The sequence below is a fragment of the Salmo salar genome, chromosome 21 (assembly GCF_965601325.2).
Source record: "Salmo salar chromosome 21, fSalSal1, whole genome shotgun sequence".
NCBI classification, from domain to species: Eukaryota; Metazoa; Chordata; class Actinopteri; order Salmoniformes; family Salmonidae; genus Salmo; species Salmo salar.
The window spans coordinates 48,640,011-48,659,557 of NC_138311.1; the positions used below are offsets into that span (position 1 = coordinate 48,640,011).

The 19,547-nt window shown below is 41.6% G+C and overlaps 1 protein-coding gene across 1 annotated transcript in view; it reads left to right on the forward strand.

Moving 5' to 3' along the window:
- Positions 1-19,547, forward strand: part of LOC106582433 (contactin-associated protein-like 5) — a 171,789-nt gene that overhangs the window by 64,567 nt on the left and 87,675 nt on the right. The window contains exons 2-3 of the mRNA XM_082967219.1: positions 5,097-5,207; positions 8,946-9,139. Coding sequence (XP_082823345.1) covers positions 5,097-5,207; positions 8,946-9,139 — 305 coding nt within the window. The remainder of the gene's footprint in view (positions 1-5,096; positions 5,208-8,945; positions 9,140-19,547) is intronic.

Here is a 19,547-nt window from a genome sequence, read left to right on the forward strand (position 1 = left end):
CCGGGCTATCTACTGAGAATATTGCAAAATGTGCTTTCACCGAAAAGCTATTTTAAAATCGGACATATCGAGTGCATAGAGGAGTTCTGTATCTATAATTCTTAAAATAATTGTTATGCTTTTTGTGAACGTTTATCGTGAGTAATGTAGTACATTTTTTGTAAATTCACCGGAAGTTTGCTAGTTCTGAACGTCACATGCTAATGTAAAAAGCTGGTTTTTGATATAAATATGAACTTGATTGAACAAAACATGCATGTATTGTATTACTTAATGTCCTAGGTGTGTCATCTGATGAAGATCATCAAAGGTTAGTGCTGCATTTAGCTGTCTTCTGGGTTTTTGTGACATTATATGCTAGCTTGAAAAATGGGTGTCTGATTATTTCTGGCTGGGTACTCTGCTGACATAATCTAATGTTTTGCTTTCGTTGTAAAGCCTTTTTGAAATCGGACAGTGTGGTTAGATTAACGAGAGTCTTGTCTTTAAAATGGTGTAAAATAGTCATATGTTTGAGAAATTGAAGTAATAGCATTTCTAAGGTATTTGAATAACGCGCCACGGGATTCCACTGGCTGTTACGTAGGTGGGACGAAATCGTCCCACTGGCCCTAGAGAAGTTAACAAGAGGGGCCTCCACACCATGCCGGACCCCTCTCCACCCTGCATCCTGTATGCTCCCGGACCCCTCTCCACCATGCATCCTGCACCCTGTCGGACCCCTCTCCACCCTGCAACCTGCACGCTGCTGGACCCCTCTCCACCCTGCCCCCTGCATGCTCCCGGACCCATCTCCACCCTGCATCCTTCACTCTCCAGGACCCCTCTCCACCCTGCCCACTGCACACTGCCGGACCCCTCTCCACCCTGCATGCTGCTGGACCCCTCTCCACCCTATACCCTGCACGCTCCAGGACCCCTTTCCACCCTGCATCCTTCACTCTATAGGACCCCTCTCCACCCTGCATCCTTCACTCTCCAGGACCCCCCTCCACCCTGCATCCTTCACTCTCCAGGACCCCTCTCCACCCTGCATCCTTCACTCTCCAGGACCCCCCTCCACCCTGCATCCTTCACTCTCCAGGACCCCTTTCCACCCTGCATCCTTCACTCTCCAGAACCCCTCTCCACCCTGCATCCTTCACTCTCCAGGACCCCTCTCCACCCTGCATCCTTCACTCTCCAGGACCCCTCTCTACCCTTCACTCTCCAGGACCCCTCTCCACCCTGTATCCTTCACTCTCCAGAACCCCTCTCCACCCTGCATCCTTCACTTTCCAGGACCCCTCTCCACCCTGCATCCTTCACTCTCCAGGACCCCTCTCCACCCTGCATCCGATACTCTCCATGACCCCTCTCCACCCTGCATCTGACACTCTCCAGGACCCCTCTCCACCTTGAACCCTTTCTACCTGCTTTCATCATATGTCTCTTCTTCCTGCTGTCACTCTCTCATCTCTTTCTCTCTCATGATGTTGTTGGAAATCAATTCATAAAACCTGGAGCCATCTTTTTTGATGTGTGTCTTATTGAGCAGACTCGTGAAAAGGTTAATTAGCTGAATAATCAGCTTAGCTACCGCTTGGCAACTAAAACCGCAGGCCTCTAGAGAGTGTATAGAGTAGACACAGTCTTCCTCTGCATTCCTCTGAGGGGAGGAGGTAGGGGGAGGGGGTCAGTGACAGGTCCCAGACTGCAATCTGAGGGCAAAGCCTCATCCAGCTGATGGGGGAAAAAGCTGTCCCCAGCAATCACAGAGGAGAGAAGATGAGAGGAAATATGCTCTAATGAGAAAGAGAGAGAGACACAGTTGAGCTGGGGGCGGGAAAGTGTTCAGAGAGGAGAGGAGTAAGAGAGAAATGCAAGGAAATAGAAGAGGGAGCCAGAGAGAATACAGGACTATGAAAAGAAGATATATATACCACATACTTCTCTGTGGAGCTGAGTTTCATGCTGGCATTCACTCCAGTCTGTAAACAAACTGTTCTCAGCATCGCTATGGTGAGTGGCAATAAGGTGCAGTGGAAAGCAGCAGGTCTCAGCAGGTCAATGAGGTACTACTGAATCAATGATGCAATGTACTAATTGGCCTCAGGGAAAGAGAGAAAGTCTAAGAGGTGTCAAACTTATTCCATGGAGGGCCTAGTGTCTGTGGGGTTTTCCTTTTTCCCTTTAAATTAAGACCATGACAACCAGGTGAGGGGAGTTCTTTTACTAATTAGTGACCTTAATTCAACAATCAAGTACAAGGGAGGAGGGAAAACCCAGAGACACTCGGTCCTCCGTGGAATGAATTGGACAGGTGTGGTCAAAGAGATAGACATACTGTGGATTCGGAAAGTATTCAGATCCCTTGACTATTTCATAATTTTGTTACATTACAGCCTTATTCTAAAATGGATTGAAATTTTTGCAAATTTATTACAAATAAAAAACTGAAATATTACATTTACATAAGTATTCATACCCTTTACTCAGTTTTTTGTTGAAGCACCTATGGCAGCGATTACAGCCTCAAGTCTTCTTGGGTATGACGCTACAACTTGGCACACCTGTATTTGGGGAATTTCTCCCATTCTTCTCTGCAGATCCTCTCAAGCTCTGTCAGGTTGGATGGGGAGCCTTGAGACTTCTCCTGAAGCCAATCCTTCGTTGTCTTGGCTGTGTGCTTTCGGTCGTTGTCCTGTTGGAAGGTGAACTTTCACCCGAGTCTGAGGTCCTGAGTGCTCTGGAGCAGGTTTTCATCAAGGATCTCTCTATACTTTTCTCCATTCCTCTTTCCCTCGATCCTCACTAGTCTCTCAGTCCCTGCCGCTGAAAAACATCCCCACATCATGATGCTGTCACCATCATGCTTTACCGTAGGGATGGTGCCAGGTTTCCTCCAGATGTGACGCTTGGCATTTAGGCTTCCGTCTGGGCACTCTACCATGAAGGCCTGATTAAAAGGTTCTCCCATCTCCATAGATGGACTCTGGAGCTCTGTCAGAGTGACCATCAGGTTCATGGTCACCTCCCTGACCAATACCCTTCTCCCCGATTGCTCAGTTTGGCCGGGTGGTGGTTCCAAACTTCTTCCAATTACAAATTATGGAGGCCACTGCATTCTTGGGGACCTTCACTGCTGCAGAAATTATTTGGTCCCCTTCCCCAGATCTGTGCCTCGACACAATCCTGTCTTGGAGCTCTACGGACAATTCCTTCGAACTCATGGCTTAGCTTTTGCTCTGACATACACTGTCAACTGTGGGGCCTTACGTCAAATCAATTAAATTTACAGGTGGACTCTAATGAAGTTGTAGAAACATCTCAAGGATGATCGATGGAAACAGAATTCACCTGAGCTCAATTTCGAGTCTCCTAGTAAAGGGTCTGAATACTTATGTAAATAAGGTATTTCTGTTTTTTATTTTTAAAACATGTGCAAAAAAATTCTAATAACCTTTTTTCGCTTTGTCATTATGGTGTATTGTGTGTAGATTGATGAGGGCCATTTTTTGTTTAAGCAATTTTATAATAAGGCTATAACGTAACAAAATGTGGAAAAAGGGAAGCGGTCTGAATACTTTCCGAATACACTGTAAGACTAGAGGGAACATAAGAATGTGAGAAGAGAGAAGAAAGGAGTGATATGTGCTCGTTATGTGATATAAAAGCCTGGCAGCATCATAATCAAATACGGTGCTGATGCTCTTTGAAGCCACAATTGAAAACAGGAAACACGAATGGATTGTCTCTTGGGTTTTCTTGACACTATTCTAAACAGATAAAAAAATATGTCAATTGTTAGAGGAAGGGCAAGCAGACAAAATAAGAAAAAGTGCTTGTGCTCTTTTATGTGAACAAGGAGGCGATTTCTTGTTGATTTCCGCTAAACTGAAAATGACTTCATCCCAACAATGACAGATTAAAGAGACTTGTATCCACTTTGGACGAGGACAGATAACTTCAAACAAGTTCTAGGCAACGGTTCCCCAACTGGTGCCCAGTGGTGCGAATTTGGACCCTGCGTGGTTTTATTTGCCCCCTCTCCAAGTTTTCTGAGCAAAAAATAAATAAACATTAAAAAAATGTGATTTTTTATTTTATTTTAGTTGCTGGACATAAAAGACTGTAACAACACGAGGAAATTTGTGATTTTATTTTTGGAAATGTGTTCCCACGCATATTATAGAGACACGTGATCGTATACAAATGTAAGCAAGGTTTGAAATTACTATGTTTTAGTCAAAGATTATATCTGTTTGGGCTTCTTGCAGTCAATTTGCAGTCTACAAATTATTTGTCATTACATTCCAGTCCCCCGATCATCCACTCAAGAAAAAATTGGCCCGCCGTTGATGATCCCTGTTCTAGACGGTTTGTTGTCGGTCATTTGAAGGTCTCTGTACTTTCTGCATAGCTAATCGTCAAACTATCCACATTCTCTAGAGACAAACGTAAACAAAATGGTGCACATTCCTAGATGAAGAGGGCTAGCTTCAGAATGTTGGAAACCATGTATTATCCAATATGAATCAATGATGTATGACACATATGACCGCTCATTTATAATGAGAATAATTGTATTTCCCATGATTCTTGTATCAAGGACTATAACAACAATGGGTAAATTAACTTTCACTGTGGTGCTCCATCACAAATGCCAAAATATTTGACTCATTTATGACACGTAATTAGTTAAATCTCCCAGTCCACAAAGAACGGTAAAGCTTGGTAAACGAAGAGACAAAGTTAGGAGAACTCATATTTCATCAGCCTGTGCATGACTTTGAAATGAAGCATTAGGTGTAACCCTTCTCAGAACCATTTGTCTTTCCCATCTTTTGTGTCTAATGCCATCAGAGTTTAATGAGTTGGTTGTCACGTTTGTCTGCATATACAATACACTGTCATTTGGCAGATACTGGAGCCAGTGAACCTCACTTGAATGTCATCAATCATTCACTGAAGACAGTATAATACATGCTCAAGGAGATCACAGGAAATTGGATCATTTCAATGTTATAAAATGTATGTGGAAAGCATATTTGCTACAGTTTTCAGACTACTTTATGATCTTACTGACCTGAGTGTTCTGGTTTTGGTCTTTTTAGATAACTGTGATGGCCCTTTGGTTTCAAATCTGCTTCAGGCCTCCTTTGAGAGGTCCTCGCAGTCCTCCGTCAGTAACGCTCCACACTTCGCCAAGCTCAACAGACGAGATGGTGAGTAAAGACTAAGACCATGCTCAACACTGAGTAGACATATCAGTAATAATGATCCTCGTGATGCCTACTTCCCATGAACATCACATGCAGAGTATGTTTGTTTAACATTTCATTTCCACATGTAGCTTAATTAATAAACGTAAATTATCGGTGTATAGCTAGCTATAAATTATTTGATCAATGGATTGTAAACAACAATTTCTTGTCATTTAATTCTATGGTTGTGAGCAGTTGTTAGATTAATTGCCAGCTGTTTCATTTCGAGTCAGCTACCTGCGTCTGATCACTGAACATCAGTGGCTTTCACTCATGTAAATTAAAACGTGTCAAAGTATTGATCAACTCAAAGGCCAACCTAATTGTCCCATGTAATCCATACTCCTCAGTCTGGTTCGTAGTCAATGTGGCAACAACGTAGAGTTGCTGGAATTGTGCATTCATGCCTGCCTTCTAAACTGCTCTTCACTGTATGGCCTTTAACATACTTATAAATATATAACAACCACAGACCTTCCAGGGTAGCAGATATGCAGATATATTTTTCACACCCTGTCCATCAAACGCTGACTGTACCCTGGGTTATTTTTAGCCACGGCCAACCTCCCTACGTGTGTCTGTAACAACTGTAAACGATGCTTCCTCTGTTGCTCAGACTCTGGTTTGATATGCTGCACTCATCTGCTCCCATGGTGGTGTGTACCAGCCTTCAGCAGCTGAGTAATGAACCTTTCTGCCAGAGCTAACCTGTCTTCTTCCGCTCAACGACTGAGTAGCTGTGGGGATTAAACACATCTTTAAAAAACACACCATACTTTACAATATCTCCACCCCCTGTGGAATCTTAGCCGCTGAATTCATAATAGTGCTATATATTTTACATTACATTTAAGTCATTTAGCAGACGCTCTTATCCAGAGCGACTTACAAAATGGATATGATGTATATGTATATGTATATATATATATATGATGGAGATGGACTGGGCAATGTGTTTCCCTCAGTAAATCTTGAAATTAAATTAGAAATTCAATGGACAGACACACACACAATAATGTGGAGAATCTATCACCAAAATAAATTAGATCTACTTCTCACCTAATGCTTCGACAAGCTTCCCACATACTGGAAATGCATAGCTTAAATGGAGAGGTTTTTTTTCTTAAGTAATTTCAAGCTTAGGAGAAAACCTACCAGGATATATGCATCTCAATGACAGACTACTAATGATTCTCTGCTAGCATGTCTGTTTCTCTGTTAGTTTATCTGGGAGGTCCGCAGGCTAAGGGTTATCAAGACTGTGTTCATATTTTAGAGTAACGACACTGCGTGTAACAGAATGCTGAATACCAATATCAGGCTAGGATCAAAGCCTATCTTTAGTTGTTTTGGTTTCATCTTTACCTCTGTTTTTCCAAGGAAGACCTACAGTTTTGAAGCCCTTAATGGTTCACTACCAGAAAGACAAGAAAGATAAACTCAAATTAGTTCAGATCCGGCTGGAAGGATCAGTCTAGGGCACTACCAAGACTGATACATAAGGGATAGCCTTATACCACACTGTAACGGAAAACTGTAATTTATACGCACATTTTTGGTATTATTAACAGTAAAACAATTTACTGCAGCATATTGTACATTTTAGTATCTTAATTTGTTTTTTATGAACCTTTATTTAACCAGCGGAAACCATTCAGACCAGGGTCTCGTTTCCAATGGCTCTCTGAAAACAACATATCATCTAATGTGAACAACAATTCAAGAATGATCCTTACAAAATTACAGTTACAGAATTTCATATAAATGATGTTACATTCAAAAGGGCAGTAAAAACAAATATATACAAAAAATCAATACGTGCAGTTTTCATTGGTCACATTTTTTATCAGAGTGCTAAATTTACCTTATGGGATGTAAGAATCAAGTTTTGGAGTGACCTGTAAGTCATTCCAGGAATGAGGGGCACAGTAACTTAAGGCAGTCTTCCCTAACTCAGAGGAAACCCACGAAACCTGTAGAACCAACAGTCTTGAGAGTCTTATAGTTACTAGATTTCCAATTTAGAAGTGACTTTGCAGAAGTGCTTAATATTTATTTAACCTTTATTTTTTTACAGGAAAGACATATTGAGACCTAGGTCTCTTTTCCAAATTATGTGTAATACAATGTAGACACATTATACAAAAAATACTGTATATATACACACATTAAAATATAAAAACACAGTCATGGGAAGCATAAATAAAACATCACAAATCACCCAGAAAAACAGTTACATTCCTCCACAATGAAGTCCTCAATCAATACTTTAAATTGCCGGAACGGCACCAGAACACCAAGATTAAATATATTTAGAATTGTGTTCCAGCAATACGGTGCATAAGACTAAAAGCAGATTTACCTAGCTTTGTGGAGACCCTAGGAACCTCAAGAGTTAATCAAACCTGTGAACGCGTTAGACAACTCAGATGTCTATATAGTGGGGCAGCAGGTAGCCTAGTGGTTAGTGTTGGGTCAGTAACTAAAAGTTTTCAAGATCGAATCCCTTAGCTGACAAGCTAAAAATCTGTCGTTCTGCCCCTGAACAACACTGTTCCTAGGCTGTCATTGGAAATAAGAATTTGTTCTTAACTGACTTGCCTAGTTAAATAAAGGTTAAAAAAAAAAATACTTCAACAGCAAAGTTAGATAAGATGGAAGTTTATGAAGAAGGGCTTTGTGAACAAAAAGGGAGTAATGTAGAGATCTGCGGGTCTTCAGCGAAGTCCAGCCAATGTGGTTATTTCAATTTAAATTGTATAGGGGACAGATTGGAGTGGCAGCAAGTCTTAAACCTGAAATGGTTCAGCATTTTGCCATTTCCTTTTGGTCTGTTTTGCCCTATTGTCGCTGCCAGTTTGGAAGCCTTTGTTAAGGCCTCTAGAAGTGCAAGTGATATAATACACCAAATATGCATTAATATGCTGTTATGTGTAAACACTTTACCTAGCAGCCAATCTGCTTGCACCAATCCCTTGTAATTACAGTAAAATACTGTGAAATACAAACCGCTTCCCGCCAATTAATTTCATGTATTCATTTATTCATTCATTCTGATTATGGCAGCATTTAGTTTTTTACAGTATAATACAGTCAATTTTACAATATTGTACTGTGTGTCATTACACAGTACTTGCTTTGATACCGTATTCATATTACAGCAGGTGTTCTGTAATATTAAATACAAAATTGTACTTGTGCCACTGAGCTCTCTGTAAGCTACTGTTGAATTGACAGTAACCCTTATACAGTGCACTGTCCAAATCACCTCCAATAAGGCTACATTAAATCAAATCAAATTAAATTGTATTTTCTTTGAGACAGGGTTTAGATCATTCTGCAGTGCTCATGAACACCTATAGTAGAGTACAGCCAGGGAGTCTGAATTAATTAACCCAAATGCCCAGCTGAATAATGCCTTATTATTCCTGTCTGACAAAGCAGACTCACAGTTCTATAGTCAAAATAACTGCCACAGTGACCTGTCACCAGATACAATCCCACTCTCTCGCACACATTCGATATTCTCTGAATCGGCTGGAGTTTTAAGGAAAATAATATTTCACACTGGAGCTAGCTGTCTGGACTACGAATCTGTTTGGGTTTGTGTGTGTGTGTTTCTTCTCCTGCTGTGTCACATGCTAGGTCACTTTCTGCACCTTCCTGTTCTGAACTGTTTTCTCTCTCTGGTCTCCCGAGGAGCGGGAGGCTGGTCTCCCCAGGTGACAGACAGACAGCCGTGGCTGCAGCTGGACCTCAGGGACAGGATGGAGGTGACGGCCGTCGCCACACAGGGGCGCTACGGAGGCTCAGACTGGGTCAGCGGCTACCTGCTGCTGTTCAGTGACACAGGCCGAGCCTGGAAGCAGTACAGACAGGAAGACGGGGTGGGGGTGAGTATCCTCGTTGATTATTTATTTACCGTACAAGGCTCTGTTCTCTATTTTAATCCTTAAACAAAATTCAGGCTGTTAACTTTGCCAAGCTTGTTCATTTATATGCGAGAGCTTCAGTTCTATAACTGGCATTCCTCATGACAACGCTCCGAAGGGGCGTTATATCTGACAGTAACGACAGACATCCTTGGGGATATACGTAGCTAGCTAGTTTGCCTTCTACCTGTCAACTCAGAGGAACATGCTGACAGAAATGTTTGGGTTTGCTGAAGTAGATTTGAATCAGACTGAATGTATGGAAGAATGAAAAAAAGCATATGAAGGAATGGCACTTCTAAATACCACTTCTGGATAAGAAACGTGACTCAGCGTCTGAGCTCTCTATCTTCCTTCTGCCGGATAAGAGTTTTAATCCACTCTTTCAAGTCTTTACTTCTGTTTAGTATTGCCATGAGGGACAGACAAACGGTTATCAAGATTTTTAGACTCGTTTTTGTTCCTGTGGTTTGAAATCATAACAAAGGATGGCTTTTGCAGATGCACATACAACTCATCAGGCAACTACAACCCCTGGACAAACATAAACACATGCTGCAACTCATCAGACAACTACAACCCCCTGGACAAACATAAACACATGCTGCAACTCATCAGGCAACTACAACCCCCTGGACAAACATAAACACATGCTGCAACTCATCAGACAACTACAACCCCCTGGACAAACATAAACACATGCTGCAACTCATCAGGCAACTACAACCCCCTGGACAAACATAAACACATGCTGCAACTCATCAGGCAACTACAACACCCTGGACAAACATAAACACATGCTGCAACTCATCAGACAACTACAACCCCCTGGACAAACATAAACACATGCTGCAACTCATCAGGCAACTACAACCCCCTGGACAAACATAAACACATGCTGCAACTCATCAGGCAACTACAACCCCCTGGACAAACATAAACACATGCTGCAACTCATCAGGCAACTACAACCCCCTGGACAAACATAAACACATGCTGCAACTCATCAGACAACTACAACCCCCTGGACAAACATAAACACATGCTGCAACTCATCAGACAACTACAACCCCCTGGACAAACATAAACACATGCTGCAACTCATCAGGCAACTACAACCCCCTGGACAAACATAAACACATGCTGCAACTCATCAGACAACTACAACACCCTGGACAAACATAAACACATGCTGCAACTCATCAGGCAACTACAACCCCCTGGACAAACATAAACACATGCTGCAACTCATCAGGCAACTACAACCCCCTGGACAAACATAAACACATGCTGCAACTCATCAGGCAACTACAACCCCCTGGACAAACATAAACACATGCTGCAACTCATCAGACAACTACAACCCCCTGGACAAACATAAACACATGCTGCAACTCATCAGGCAACTACAACCCCCTGGACAAACATAAACACATGCTGCAACTCATCAGGCAACTACAACCCCCTGGACAAACATAAACACATGCTGCAACTCATCAGACAACTACAACCCCCTGGACAAACATAAACACATGCTGCAACTCATCAGGCAACTACAACACCCTGGACAAACATATATGCATGTTGCAACTCTTCAGGCAACTACAACCCCCTGGACAAACATAAACACATGCTGCAGCTCATCAGGCAACTACAACCCCCTGGACAGGCATAAACACATGTTCCTCTATCACACCATTCGAGAGTGTGGAATAATAATTGTATTCATGTCCACACACGATTCAGAAATGTTGCAGTTGGCTCTCTGTCCATTTTTCCCTCACAGATGCAGTGTCATTGAAAAGTCACACTCTGGAGGAGGAAAGATTGATTTACTTATCAAGTCCCTTTATTGCCTCATCAAAATGGATGCCGTGTCTCACCCTAGAGGTGTGAACTTTTCATTACTCACACTCTCAGAAGCAGATGGGTGAAAGAGTTTAGCCCGACTACTGCTATTATTTATCCCGGTACAACCATTCTGAGCCTAGATGATGTTCTTGTAGTGGTCATATAGGCTAGGCCCAACCATAGGCCGACAACACTTCTGTTTCTGATCATTGAGGTGTTGCAGGGGATGCCGCAGCAATTCCAGTGACCTTTCTATTAGGTGCTGTCACTTGTAACCAAGCAGACATAAACCTTGCACTATTGTTGTTTGTGTGAGAGGTGTAGGAGCCATTAGATTCAGAGTAGTGGACATAACTGTGCTGACAAGCCAGCTTGGGGATCTTATGGAGCTGACATTGACACATATCACTCCACACCCTTCCCACTGGGCACAAAATTGTTGAATCAATGTCATTGTTTCCATGTCATTTCAACCAAAAAACATCTGTGATTATGTTGAATCAACGTGGAAAACTGATTAGATTTGCAAAAAGTAATTCATGTATTGTTAAAAAAAATTAACCTAAACTTTAACCTAAATCCAATGACATGGTGAGATTTTTTGTTGATTTCATCTTGAATTCACGTTAGTTGACAAATCAACCAAATGTAAATCAATACTAGACGTTGAACTGACGTCTGTGTCCAGTGGATAATCTGTCTTCATCTCCTAGCCTTTGTCACTTAATGGCAGGTGAACCTTGATTCCTCCTAGTGGAAAGTGCTGAGCGCAGTCTTTTAGAGTGTTCATCAGTACACAATTATTACTGTCGCTGCATATCTTCCCCCCAAAGAAATGCATTTTAGACACTTTAATGCCTCATAAGTTGTCATCTCAATGATAGTTTTCGAGAGCATAGTGCCATAGTCTATACTCAGACGTACATTGCTAGGAGGGAATGCGTGTACTTTGTCTCTCATAAACGTATTGACATTCAAAGACGGGTAGAACGTAAAACTTGCTTTGGCCAAGAAAATTGCCACAATAATTTCACGATAATAGCCTCGTTAATAAAATGAATATCTTTAACTTGGAGAGCACATCATATGTTTCTAACTCTTAAACAAATAGATCAGGGTAATGATTGGTATTTTTGATCAGCCATTACATACAAAGCAGCTGAAAATGAAATTGTTCTAACAAAACAAACTACAATTCTGCAACAAAAGTTCCATCGTAATTGTTTGACGGTTATTAAATCTGTAAAAGTTTCCGTACCAGGCGGTGATACAGCCTGACAGGATGCTCTCAATTGTGCATCTGTAAAAGTTTGTGAGGGTTTTAGGTGCCATGCCAAATTTCTTCAGTCTTCTGAGGTTGAAGAGGCGCTGTTGAATCTTCTTCACCACATTGTCTGTGTGGGTGGACCATTTCAGTTTGTCAGTGATGTGTATGCTGAGGAACTTGAAGCTTTCCACCTTCTCCACTGCGGTCCCTTCGATGTAGATAGGGTGGTGCTCCCTCTGCTGTTTCCTGAAGTCCACGATCAGCTTTTTTGTTTTCTTGACATTAGGTGAGTGGTTATTTTCCTGACACCACACTCCCAGGGCCCTTACCTCCTCCCTGTAGGCTGTCTCATCATTGTTGGTAATCAGGCCTACAACTGTTGTTTTGTCTGCAAACTTGATTATTGAGTTGGATGCGTGTGTGGCCACGCAGTCATGGGTGAACAGGGAGTACAGGAGGGGGCTGAGCACGCATCCTTGTGGGACCCCAGTGTTGAGAATCAGCAAAGTGGAGGTGTTGTTTCCTACCTTCACCACCTGGGGGTGGCCCGTCAGGAAGTCCAGGACCCAGTTGCACAAGGTGGTGTTCAGGCCCAGGGCCTCGAGCTTAATGATGAGCTTGGAGGGTATTATGGTGTTGAATGCTGAGCTATAGTCAATGAACAGCATTCTTACATAGATATTCCTCTTGTCCAGATGGGATAGGGCAGTGTGCAGTGCGATGGCGATTGCATCGTCTGTGGATCTATTGGGGCGGTAAGCAAATTTAAGTGTGTCTAGGGTGTCAGGTAAGGCAGAGGTGATGTGATCCTTGACTAGTTTCTCAAAGCACTTCATGATGACAGTAGTGAGTGCTCCGTGGCGATAGTCATTTAGTTCAGTTACCTTTGCTTTTTGGGTACAGGAACAATGGTGGACATCTTGAAGCATGTTGGGACAGCGGACTGGGATAGGGAGCGATTGAATATGTCGGTAAACACTCCAGCCAACTGGTCTGTGCATGCTCTGAGGACTCGGCTAGGGATGCCGTCTGGTCCGACAGCCTTGCGAGGGTTAACACGCTTAAACGGCTTACTCATGTCGGCCACAGAGAAGGAGAGCCCACAGTCCTTGGTAGCGGGCCGTGTCGGTGGCACTGTGTTAATCTGTTTGACATTGAGATTAGAAATGATTCACTTTGTTTCTAAATGCTAACCTTGTAGCATAGGTCACAGGCTAATTCTGCCTACTGGGCATGTTTGAAAGGGTTAATGCAACATCAATTATATTACGTACCATAAAGTTCTAAAAGTGCTGATAACCATAAGATTTAACATTTATTTTTCATTGAACCTTTATTCTACCAGTAAATCTCACAAGGTTTGTTCTTCCGTTCTCCGAGAGACTTTGCCCTTAATAAAGAAGAGGTGAATGTCACTCTCATTCAAACCATGGTGCTGTAAAGGTTTCCGAGGTTCAACCCGCTCTTTATTCTCCATGAAATGTGTCACTGATTCTTTTGATCTCGGCACACTGCACTTTTCAGAAACTTATATTCCCTCCTGTGAATCAGACAGGGCACATTTTTTCTGAGAATGGTATTCATTGACATGCTGCTGGTAATTGTCACCAGGTATCCAGGATCAAAGACACTGAGAGGCCAGAACAGCTGCAACATTGTCGTTGCTGCATACAAATGTGGAGGAAATAAAGAGGTAAACTGGTTGTGCTTCGTAAAAACCTACGCTTCTTAAAGCCATCTTTTATCTCACAGTTTAGGTCACACATTTGTTTTGAACCTTGATTAACAGGTCACATATTATGTAATAGGAGATTTGTTAAGTATTCATTGAGGCCTTATGAAAGGCTTCATTAAGCATTCATAAGTTATACTTGGTTTAAAGTGCGACGATAAACAGACTAACAAACCTATTAGTGCTGAGTGCTGCTCGCAGGCTCTCATTACCCCTGATTGAACACATGACCATATACATCAGAACACAAACTCCCTCTACTTCTGTTCATCCCTTATTTCCAGCTCTCTAGTCTTCCATTACATGCAGGCTTGAGCAGCCCACAGGCCATTCAATATGTAGTCTATTACCATGTGGAAATTGGTTAGCTTTCGAGCATGGTCTAATGGTCAATGTACAACGTCTATGACCCCAATATGATGTACTATCTGACTCCATTATTATGTGAAGGTTATAGGCCCATAATTGTATCCAGTGGGTATAGCCAAGGTTGCAAGTCTTGCGTCTCCACTATGACATACAAAACCTACAGTTGAAGTTGGAAGTTTACATACACCTGAGCCAAATATATTTCAACTCAGTTTTTCACAATTCCTGACATTTAATCCAAGTAAAAATTCCCTGTTTTAGGTCAGTTAGGATCACCACTTAATTTTAAGAATATGAAATGTCAGAATAATAGTATAGAGAATTATTTATTTCATCACATTCCCAGTGGGTCAGAAGTTAACATACACTCAATTAGTATTTGGTAGCATTGCCATTAACTTGGGTCAAACATTTCGGGTAGCCTTCCACAAGCTTCCCAAAATAAATCGGGTGAATTTTGGCCCATTCCTCCTGACAGAGCTGGTGTAACTGAGTCAGGTTTGTAGACCTCCTTGCTCGCACACGTTTTTTCAGTTCTGCCCACAAATTTTCGATAGGATGGAGGTCAGGGCTTTGTGATGGCCACTCCAATACCTTGACTTTGTTGTCCTTAAGCCATTTTGCCACAACTTTGGAAGTATGCTTGGGGTCATTTTCCATTTGGAAGACCCATTTGCGACCAAGCCTTAACTTCCTGACAGATGTCCTGAGATGTTGCTTCAATATATCCACATAATTTTCCTGCCTCATGATGCCATCTATTTTGTGAAGTGCACCAGCCCTCCTGCAGCAAAGCAACCCCACAACATGATGCTGCCACCCCCATGCTTCACGGTTGGGATGGTGTTCTTCAGCTTGCAAACCTCCCCCTTTTTCCTCCAAACATAACGATGGTCATTATGGCCAAACAGTTATTTTTTGTTTCGTCAGAACAGAGGACATTTCTCCAAAAAGTACAATCTTTGTCCCCATGTGCAGTTGCAAACCGTAGTCTGGCTTTTTTATGGCGGTTTTGGAGCAGTGGCTTCTTCCTTGCTGAGCGGCCTTTCAGGTTATGTCAATATAGGACTTGTTTTACTGTGGATGTAGATACTTTTGTACCTGTTTCCTCCAGCATCTTCACAAGGTCCTTTCCTGTTCTGGGATTGATTTGCACTTTTCGCCAAAGTACGTTAATCTCTAGGAGACAGAACGCATCTCCTTCCTGAGCGGTATGACGGCTGCGTGGTCCCATGGTGATTATTCTTGCGTACTATTGTTGGTACAAATGAACATGGTACATTCAGGCGTTTGAAAATTGTTCCCATGTATGTACCAGACTTGTGGAGGTCTACAATTTGTTTTCTGAGGTCTTGGCTGATTTCTTTTGATTTTCCCATGATCTCAATCAAAGCGGCACTGAGTTTGAAGGGAGGCCTTGAAATACATCCACAGGTACACCTCCAATTGACTCAAATTATGTCAATTAACCTAAGGAGCTTCTAAAGCCATGACATCATTTTTGTGGAATTTTCCAAGCTGTTTAAAGGCACAGTCCAACTTAGTTTATGTAAACTTCTGACCCACTGGAATTGTAATACAGTGAATTATAAGTGAAATAATCTGTCTGTAAACAATTGGTGAAAAAATTACTTGTGTCATGCATAAAGTAGATGTCCTAACCGACTTGCCAAAACTATAGTTTGTTAAAAATGCATTTGTGGAGTGGTTGAAAAATGAGTTTTAATGACTCCAACCTAAGTGTATGTAAACTTCCGACTTCAGCTGTATCTGTCTAGGTTGGAACTGCTGCTGTTAATACAATAAATAATTTCATTCTGAACTGTAATAAACGGATTGATCACATCACACAGATGAATAACAGAACACACACACAGGCTTTTTTATTGTAGCTAGCTTGTTTTGGCAAATGTTAGCTATTAGCTGTGTACAAAGCCAGGGGATTGTTTAAAAGAGAAACTCACATCTACAACTAGGAGAATTAGTTAGTATTCCCTTATTTCTGCTGATCATCACCTGTTATAAAATTACAACAGTGCCTTTCTAGCTGACTTACTGTTCCACTTTCAAGGCACTGTTTCCTGAAGCATTCTGCCCTGTTCTGAATGGACTTCCTGGGTTCACCGTCATGTTTGGTCAGGACGTGTAATTTTATTAATTTGTTCGTTATGCAAGACTCATTACTAAGCACTTCCACACACAAAACAAAGTGTGGGCACTCCTCGTTATAAGTTTGTATGAAAGAGAGAGAAACTCATCGCTGTATATGCATTTCATGACAATTGAGCTCAGTCAGAACTTGTGGCTAGCATGAGTCCATTTGATCACAGAGGTGAGTGATGGCGAGTGGGAATGACAAGTCAGTGGCTGACAGCGCACTCTCTGCTGCCTGAACGACAGCACTGCATCGTGTGTGTCGAGGAGTGATCTTCAAGAAAACTGCCAGTAAACTGCGAAACACACTCCCTCTCACACTCGCGCAGCTGCCAAACTGAGCAGAGACCGCTGCTTAACCTGTTTAGGATAGGGGGCAGTATTTTCACGGACGGATAAAAAACGTACCCGATTTAATCTGGTTATTACTCCTGCCTAGAAACTAGAATATGCATATAATTGTTTGATTTGGATAGAAAACACCCTAAAGTTTCTAAAACTGTTTGAATGGTGTCTGTGAGTATAACAGAACTCATATGGCAGGCCAAAACCTGAGAAGATTCTAAACAGGAAGTGCCCTCTCTGACCATTTCTTGGCCTTCGATAGCCTCTTTATCAAAAACAGAGGATCTCTGCTGTAACGTGACCTTTTCTAAGACTCCCATAGGCTCTCAGAAGGCGCCAGAACGTTGAATGATGTCTCTGCAGTCCCTGGCTGAAAAACAGTAGCGCATTTGGATAGTGGTCGATCTGAGAACAATGAAACGGGTGCGCGCATGCACATGAAGTGTCCATTTTACATTTTCAGTCTTTGAACGAAAACAACGTCGCCCGGTCAGAATATTATCGCTATTTTACGAGAAAAATCGCATAAAAATTGATTTTAACCTGTTGGGTCTAGGGGGCAGCATTTGCACGTCTGGATAAAAAAAATGTACCCGATTTAATCTGGTTACTAATCCTACCCAGTAACTAGAATATGCATATACTTATTATATATGGATAGAAAACACTCTAAAGTTTCCAAAACTGTTTGAATGGTGTCTGTGAGTATAACAGAACTCATTTGGCAGGCAAAACCCTGAGACATTTTCTGACAGGAAGTGGATACCTGATGTGTTGTATTGATTTTAAACCTATCCCATTGAAAAACACAGGGGTTTAGGAATATTTTGGCACTTCCTATTGCTTCCACTAGATGTCACCAGCCTTTACAAAGTGTTTTGAGTCTTCTGGAGGGAGATCTGACCGAACAAGAGCCATGGAACGGTGATGTCCCATTAGACACCTGGCGCGCTACTTCATGTTGGGTACCCTCGTTCCAATACGTTATAAAAGGCTATGCATTCGTCCACCTTGAATATTATTCATGTTCTGGTTAAAAAAAGGCCCTAATGATTTATGCTATACAACGTTTGACATGTTTGAACGAACGGAAATATATTTTTTCCCCTCGTTCATGACGAGAAGTCCGGCTGGCTTACATCATGTGCTAACGAGACGGAGATTTTTGGACATAAATGATGAGCTTTTTTGAACAAAACTACATTCGTTATGGACCTGTGATACCTGGAAGTGACATCTGATGAAGAGAATCAAAGGTAATGGATTATTTACATAGTATTTTCGATTTTAGATCTCCCCAACATGACGTCTAGTCTGTATCGCAACGCGTATTTTTCTGGGCACAGTGCTCAGATTATTGCAAAGTGTGATTTCCCAGTAAGGTTATTTTTAAATCTGGCAAGTTGATTGCGTTCAAAAGATGTAAATCTATAATTCTTTAAATGACAATATAATATTTTACCAATGTTTTCTAATTTTAATTATTTAATTTGTGACGCTGACTTGACTGCCGGTTATTGGAGGGAAACGATTTCCTCAACATCAATGCCATAGTAAAACGCTGTTTTTGTATATAAATATGAACTTGATAGAACTAAAAATGCATGCATTGTCTAACATAATGTCCTAGGAGTGTCATCTGATGGAGATTGTAAAAGGTTAGTGTATCATTTTAGCTGGTTTTATGGTTTTGGTGACCCTGTCTTTGACTTGACAAAACATTACACACAACTCTTGTAAATGTACTGTCCTAACATACTCTAAATTTATGCTTTCGCCGTAAAACCTTTTTGAAATCGTAAAACGTGGTTAGATTAAGGAGATGTTTATCTTTCAAATGGTGTAAAATAGTTGTATTTTTGAAAAATTTGAATTTTGACATTTATTTGGATTCAAATTTGCCGCTCTTGAAATGCACCTGCTGTTGATGGAGTGCACCACAGGTGGCACGCTAGCGTCCCACCTAGCCCCAAGAGGTTAAACAGCGTTTGACATGCTTCGAAGTACGGTAATGGAATATTTTGACATTTTTTGTCACGATACGCGCCGGTGCGTCACCCTTCGGATAGTGTCTTGAACGCAAGAACAATGCCGCTATTTGGATATAACTATGGATTATTTGGAACCAAACCAACATTTGTTGTTGAAGTAGAAGTCCTGGGAGTGCATTCTGACGAAGAACAGCAAAGGTAATCCAATTTTTCTTATAGTAAATCTGAGTTTGGTGAGTGCCAAACTTGGTGGGTGTCAAAATAGCTAGCCATGATGGCCGGGCTATCTACTCAGAATATTGCAAAATGTGCTTTCACCGAAAAGCTATTTTAAAATTGGACATAGCGATTGCATAAAGGAGTTCTGTATCTATAATTCTTTAAATAATTGTTATGTTTTTTGTGAACGTTTATCGTGAGTAATTTAGTAAATTCACCGGAAGTGTTCGGTCGGTATGCTAGTTCTGAACGTCACATGCTAATGTAAAAAGCTGGTTTTTGATATAAATATGAACTTGATTGAACAAAACATGCATGTATTGTATAACATAATGTCCTAGGAGTGTCATCTGATGAAGATCATCAAAGGTTAGTGCTGCATTTAGCTGTGGTTTTGGTTTTTGTGACATTATATGCTAGCTTGAAAAATGGGTGTGTGAT